Source organism: Myotis davidii, unplaced genomic scaffold (assembly GCF_000327345.1).
Source record: "Myotis davidii unplaced genomic scaffold, ASM32734v1 scaffold46, whole genome shotgun sequence".
NCBI classification, from domain to species: Eukaryota; Metazoa; Chordata; class Mammalia; order Chiroptera; family Vespertilionidae; genus Myotis; species Myotis davidii.
In genome coordinates this window covers 6,146,331-6,153,821 of record NW_006383006.1, presented here as the reverse complement: position 1 = coordinate 6,153,821, position 7,491 = coordinate 6,146,331, and the positions used below count along the sequence as shown (strand labels likewise).

General features: G+C 35.9%; 1 protein-coding gene across 1 annotated transcript in view; it reads right to left on the bottom strand.

Moving 5' to 3' along the window:
- Positions 1-7,491, bottom strand: part of FSIP1 (fibrous sheath interacting protein 1) — a 36,455-nt gene that overhangs the window by 20,732 nt on the left and 8,232 nt on the right. The window contains exons 2-5 of the mRNA XM_015557636.1: positions 4,665-4,763; positions 2,262-2,386; positions 1,604-1,714; positions 519-560 (exon numbers count right to left, since the gene is read on the bottom strand). Of these exons, the coding sequence (XP_015413122.1) occupies positions 519-560; positions 1,604-1,714; positions 2,262-2,386; positions 4,665-4,763 (377 nt within the window). The remainder of the gene's footprint in view (positions 1-518; positions 561-1,603; positions 1,715-2,261; positions 2,387-4,664; positions 4,764-7,491) is intronic.

Below are 7,491 nucleotides of genomic sequence, written 5' to 3'. Positions count from 1 at the left end.
CTCTCTCTTTCTCTCTCTCTCTCCCTTCCTTTCCCTCCTTCACTCTCTCCCTCCTTTCCTTTCTCTCTAAAACAGCCATGGGCAAACTACGGCCCGCGGGCCAGATCCGCCCGTTTGAAATGAATAAAACTATTGGAAAAAAAGACCGTACCCTTTTACGTAATGATGTTTACTTTGAATTTATATTAGTTCACACAAACACTCCATCCATGCTTTTGTTCCGGCCCTTCGGTCCAGTTTAAGAACCCATTGTGGCCCTCGAGTCAAAAAGTTTGCCCACCCCTGCTCTAAAATCAATGAACATTGAGGGCAAAAATAAATCTAAAATGAGGGCTAAGTAACTAAATAGCAGAAATAGAGGAACAGACATGATTGAAAATCCAACTTAGAAAATTGTAAAATGAGTTCATATGAGCAAAATGACAAAAAAGATAAAGATTATAAAAAAAATGTTATAAGACCTGGATGAGAGATCCAGAGGTTCTATACCCATCTGTGACAGACACTTGTACACTGACCTGATGATCCCCTTTTCCGGTTTTCTTCCTTGCCTTCCTCTGCTACAAAAAAGAGAGAGTGAAATAACTGCATCCCAGCAACTCAGCAAACAAATGGCTTTGTGACACAGCTGGGCCAATAACACACAGGTGCAGTCCTGAGGACACTGCACCTTCCCCAGATGAACAGGCAAAGCCTCAGCGGAGTGCCTCTTATGAGGATCGGGGAGCGAGAGAAGCAGACTTGGCCAAGGCCAAGGAAACAGAGCCAAGCAAGGACTGGTCTCAGCTGAAGACCTGCTGACCCCTGGGGAAGCTCTGGAGGACAAAGTGCACCACCGAGCTGATCTCATCTTGAGTGAGAGAACGGGGTTAGGGAGGGTGGATGCACAGACAGGTGCCAGGGAAAAGGGATCTGAGCAGGGTGCCAGCAGCATTCACTACATTACGTCTCTATTCAACGTAGGGGAACAAAAATTAGATGACAAAGCTAAGAGCTTCGAGGAACAAAGAACAACATATTTGTTTGTATAAGTAAAGAATATTGCTATAAGTTTAGTATCCAAGCAAGTGCAAATGCTGAGCCACTGCACTCCTTATGTGACTTGCCAGGGCCCTATAAATACTGGCATTTGCACCCTGAATTACATGCTGTTCGCTCCCCTGAACTCATGAGGGAACTGAATGCTCCAAGTTAACTGGCAGGAGCAGGACAGTGTTCTTCAGTCTAAAGACTACACTGAAATATCATGGAGCCAGTTTAGGGAGAATAGGAAATGTCCAAAATAACAGGATACAGAGCAAAACATTATACACCATCAGTACTAAGCCCATTACATCACAGGCAGAGTTATTATTGTGATAACCAATGTGTAGTAACTCTTATAATGACATAAAATAATCCTTTGGAAGTCAATAATGAATTGACCAAGAATAAATTTGAAAATGTCAATACAAATAAATCTATAAATAAGATTTTTTAAAGTCAGAAAATATTATTTCATCATCTTAAAAATGATTATGAATGTATACCAATAGGTCAATAACATGATTAAAAAATATATATTAAGAAGTGTAGAGGTCACTGACTCTCAGAGTTTACATACCTCAGAACTGGACAGCCCCGAATCTCGGTCATCTAAGTCCTTCAGAAGTTCAACCAGCCTTTTCTTCTCTCTGTCAATCATAACCTCTGGTTTCCCTGAATTCTTGGCCAACTACAGAATGTATTAATGAAACATATTAAAAACTCAAAGAAATTCATAGTTCAGGAAAATAAAAATGAAACCTGAGGTTACTAAGTATAGATACACAAAGTAAAATTCATGAGATTAGGCATTTTCATTTGCCAATTAATTTTATTTTATGTCAAATTTTTGGTATAGGTCTGTTCTCCAAGCAAAGATATGTCCACTATAAGTAAGCCCTCATGTTAACCTTTTTAACAAATGTTTTATTTATAAAATAAAACACAAGCAATTTTCTCACCTCTCTTTATATTATATCAATGCAAAAAACATATTTGCTGGGGCATTCATTTCTGGTTTTTGGAATAAATGTGATGAGTAGGAGAGGATAAGATAAAATTAAATAGAAAATAGTAAAGTACTGGTTCATAAAACTATTCTTTCAGTCACATATGCTGTTTAGATCATATACATGTATCACAGTCAAAAAAAATATTTAAAGACACTAAACACAACTATTTCCATTACCACAACTCATGTAGTCCACATTCTGGCTTCTAGATTTCTAAATACATACCTCAATGTTTCTCTTAATAAAATCCTGGCTGTGTTTACCCCTGAGCTCAATCTTTTCTGTATTTGAGAGGGGGTTCTTTTCTGCTTTGATCAATGACTCATTTCTTTCCACATCACAGGTAAAATCTAATATTAAAAAATTCAAAATTTTTCATAATTATAATTGTCATTATGCTAAAATTTTACCTTAAGCATATATAAGTAAAACAAACATTAGAAGAACTTCTAATTTCCAAATCCAGAAACTTAATATATAGAGATTCTTAAAAAGATAAATGTGCTACATAATTTACAATGAAGTTCTCATAAAATTTCTGTTATTCACTATCATGTATCAAACTGCTTGCTGTTGATTCCTTTGGAATCATGGGGAATGTGAAAAGAACCATGATTCATATAAAAAAGAAAGTTCTGATGTTATGGGAATTTTAAAATAAATTTTACTTTAGTCTTTATATGAAAGAGAACTTTCCCTGAAAAACTAGATTCTTTATTAATTTGCCATCACCCTCTCAGAGCAATCAACTTTTTGTTCAAACCTGTCTTTTAAGCAAGATCTGGGCATAAGTGTCCTGGGTGTTCTGCAGCCTATCATCACAAACTCCTGAAGCCCATCCTACTTTGTCAGTTTTCTCAACCATTAAGTCAGCCTCTGAGTTGTTCATATCCTGAGTGCTCAAAACAAGGGTAAGAAAAATGCTTATGCGCTATTATTCCCTTTATCAAACACTTGAGGCCCAATGCATGCCATTCATGCACTCAGTGGGGACAGGGGGAGTCCCTCAACCTGGCCTGTGCCCTTTTGCAATCCAGGAGCCCTCGAGGGATGTCTGACTAATGGCCGTCAGTCGGACATCCTTAGCACTGCCGTGGAAGCAGGCCACTGTGCTCGCCAGCCATCAGCCTGGCTTGTGGCTGAGCAGTGCTCCCCCGTGGGAGTGCAATGACCACCAGGAGGCAGCTCCTGCATTGTCTGCCCGCTGGTAGTCAGTAAGCATCATAGCCGTTTGGTCGATTTGCATTTTACCCTTTTATTCTATAGGACTAGAGGCCCAGTGCACAGGTGGATTCCCTCAGCCTGGCCTGTGCCCTCTTGAAATCCAGGATCCCTCAGGGGATGTCAGAGAGCTGGTTTCTGCCCAATCTGCACAGGCCAGACTGAGGGACCCCACTGGTACAAGAATGCTTTAAAACTATGCATTAGTTTAAGAAGGAGAGTCTTCTTAAATGACAAGTGGAGTCCACCTTACAAAATAGGATAGATTGCCATATTCAAGTCCAAAAGGAAAAAACACCAGCCAGCAGCTCAATCCGGACAAGGTTTACTTAAAAGTTATCTTTGTTTTACAAGAGAGGTTACCTCAATAAAAAGTATTAATGGTATTTGTAGCTAATTATCCAAGATTTAATACAAATTTAATCATTAAACAATAAATTTTAATATCTGTAAAGAACCAGAAAAAGAATAGTATCTTTGGTTTTAAATTCTTTTCAAACAAAAATAAGTTTGAGTAAAATCAAGTTTTATTCAAGGTTAAGTTACGAGTTTCTAGACAAATACATCTATGCTTTATAATTGGGGTTTTATGTTCTAATCAATTATATAATTTTTTAAATCAACTACCAATAGTTAAAGTAGCAGTTACTGTTTTGGTGAATGGTTTCCTTAGATATAAAATATGTAACTTTTTTCCATAATCCAAGTTGTAAATAATCTTCTAAATTGAAATATAAGGTCCATCATACAGTTGAAGTTTCCTGTACTCTTAAATAATACAGCATTAAAATAACTCGAATTAAATGCATCCAGATCTACATAAGAGTTTCTTTAAAATATACTTTTAAAAAATTGTAGACAACATTCGATTGTTTGGTCAAAATTATCTCACTAGATATGTCCTCTTCTCCTCTCCATCCTGGTGGTGATCCCTGGTAGAAGCTGCCATATTCCTATAGAGACCCAACCCATACTGGGTAGGAGGAGTTGGCTGGACCAGCAGTAAGCACTAACCCAAGTTGAATCAGTTGGTCTCTAAGATTTTGGAATAGAGTCTCCTTCTCAATGACAATATGATCTTGGGAATAAAAGAGAATGTCTACCACCAGGATTCTTTCCATACATTTTCTTTTTTGCTTTAGCTAGGTTTTCATTACTTGCAGCCAGCTTTCCTTTAACTCTTTTTATATAAAATTTTAAACATCCTAAAGTAGAAAGAATTGTATAATGGATCCTCAACAACTGATTAACAATGACCAATCTAGTTTCATCTAGAACCTCACCTACTTCCACCCACTTCCTGATTAAATCACATCAAATTATCTCATCTGTGGATATTTCTGTATATAGCTAGTACTTTCCTGTGATGATATGTAAAAAAAAAAAATCACACAAATTCAAGCATACCTTGATTGGCATTCTGCATTTGGTTTTCATATTCTTCTGGAGGTACTTGAGTATGAAACACTGAGAAAACTGTGTCTTCATGCTTACAGCGAGAAGGATCTATTGATTTTTAAAAATCTTTTGTTTAATACACATAAAATAAATAAGGAATTGTGTACATAATTTTGATATCAAATCATGAGAAAAACATATATGGTGGAATTGAACAATTAAGTAAAGAGGTGGCCAATAGTGAGAGCCAGATTTCTCCCTGTTCGAGTGAAGGTTACAGAAGAACAAGGGGAAAAGGCTAGAATGATCTATTTGGTAATAAGATCAGAAACATCAGTATGGACTAATTTTTATCTTAATATAGATACAGATGGTTACAAATAGAAATATGTATAGATAGGTTATTATACAGATAAATATTTCCTTTCTTGGGGGGCCTCGAATTAACAACTCCCTGACAACACACCTAACATCCAAATCTTGGTTTCCAATATTTTTCAATCAGAGGAACCAGGCTTCCTTGGAAAAATGGCTAAATCTAGGACTCAGGTAGGATATATAGTAAATGAGTCTGGAGCATCTTCTAATGCCAGAAAGTAAGAAAGTGCTCAACAACCACAACAAAACAAAACTCAAATGATGGGGGTATGTCTAAGAGACATAGGAGTCAACTGAAAGAGCTCCCAATGGCCAAAGCTGGAAAAATTTTGAGCAACAAAATAATGTGCTATAGGATTATAACACAAAGTATACAATAAATATCCATTAGTCTATACTGATATAAATAAATAAGCAGGGAGAATATACAAATCCCCCTTGCAGAATAATTCAAAATAATGTATGTGAATACTCTGCCTTCAAGGAGGTAAAGTTCAACTCCCTACTTCTTAGGTATGATCTGAGCATAGTTACTTCTTTCCAAAGAGGGCAGTATGGAAAGGGGGTAAAAACAGAGGAAGTTTACAATGAAGAAATCTGACGAACACTTCCTCAGCCAGCTGACCGAAGTTAACATCAATGGTTATAAATTATGTTGATAGGATGATGTGATGTAATGGAAAGGCACTTTCACTCTTTGGTCTTCCAAGAACATACAACCCTAGTCAGATCATGAGAAAAACATGACAAATCCCAATTGCTGGAAATTCTACAAAATACCTGGCTAGTCCTCAAAACTACCAAGGTCATCAAAAACAAGGAAAGCCTGAGAAAGCACATAGTAAGAGAAGCCTAAGGAGACATGAGGAGTAAATGAAATATGGTATCCAGGATGAGATCATGGAACAGGAAAAGGACACTAGGTAAAAACTAAATGTCTGAATCAAGTATAGACTTAAGTTAATAATATGTCAATACACATAGCTTATCTCACTTATAAATGTAGATGCAAAAATTCTGAATAAATCAGCCATTCAAATGTGGTACTGACTTAAAAGAAGAATTCTCCATAACCAAGAAATATTGACCCAGGAATAAAAGATTCATTAAGTATTTAAATCTATTAATTTTAAAACATTAAATAAGTTTGTCAAGTAAGAAAAACTTTAGGATAATTTCAATAGGCTTTGAAATGCATTCAATAAATTTCAACACTGAATCCTTTTAAAGTTCTCAGAATATGAATAATTGTTATAATTATTGAAAAGAACATCAATAACCCCAATAAAAGTGAACATCAGAGAAGAGAGAATTAGGAAAGAGAAAAGAGAGCAAAAATGATATCAAGAAAAGAAAAAAAGGTAAGAGGCGAAATAACAACAGACCCCACAGAAATACAAAGGATTGTAAAAAAAATAAAATAAATACTATGAACAACTCTATTCCAACAAAATGAACAACCTAGATGAAATGGACATATTCCTAGAAAATACAATCTTCCAAAACTCAATCAGGAAGAATCAGAAAATCTGAATAGGCCTATAATCATGGAAGAAATTGAAGCAATAATCAAAAAACTTCATCAAACAAAAGCCCTGATCTGGACAGCTTCACAGGGGAGTTTTACCAAACATTCAAAGACCTAAAACCTGCCCTTCTCAGATTATTCCAAAAAATTCAAGAGGAAGGCATACTTCCAAGCTCTTTCAATGAAGCCAGCAACCCTAATCCCAAAACCAGATAAAGACACTGCAAAGAAAGAGAGTTATAGGCCAAAATCCCTGATGAACATAGATGCTAAAATCCTCAACAAAATATTAGCAAATCAGATCCAGCATTTTATCTAGAAATATCATACACCATGATCAACTAGGATTTATTCTGGGGATGCAAGGCTGGTACAGTATTTGTAAATCAGGAGACAAACATACTCAGTGGACAAAAACTAAAACCATTTCCCCTAATAACAGGAACAAGACAAGGATGCCCACTTTCACCACTCCTGTTTGACATAGTACTGGAAGTAGGAGCCATAGTGATCAGACAAGAAAAAGAAATAAAAGGTATCCAAATTAGAAAAGAAGTAAAACTGCCATTATTCACAGACGACATGATTTTATACATAGAAAACCCTAAAGACCCGATCAAAAAACTACTAGACTTAATAAATGCATTCAGCAACAAGATACAAAATTAATACCCAAAAATCTATGGCTTTTTATAAACCAATAATGAACTCACAGAAAGAGAAACTAAAAAAACAAACAAAACAAAAAAAAACCATTTACCATTGCACCAAAAAATTTAAGATAACTAGGAATAAACTTAACTAAGGAGGTAACAGTACTTGTACTTGGAAAACCACAGGATGTTGAAAAAAGAGATAGAGGAAGAATAAACAAATGGAAGGATATACCATGCTAACAGATTGATAGAAGCAACATCATTATAATGTCCA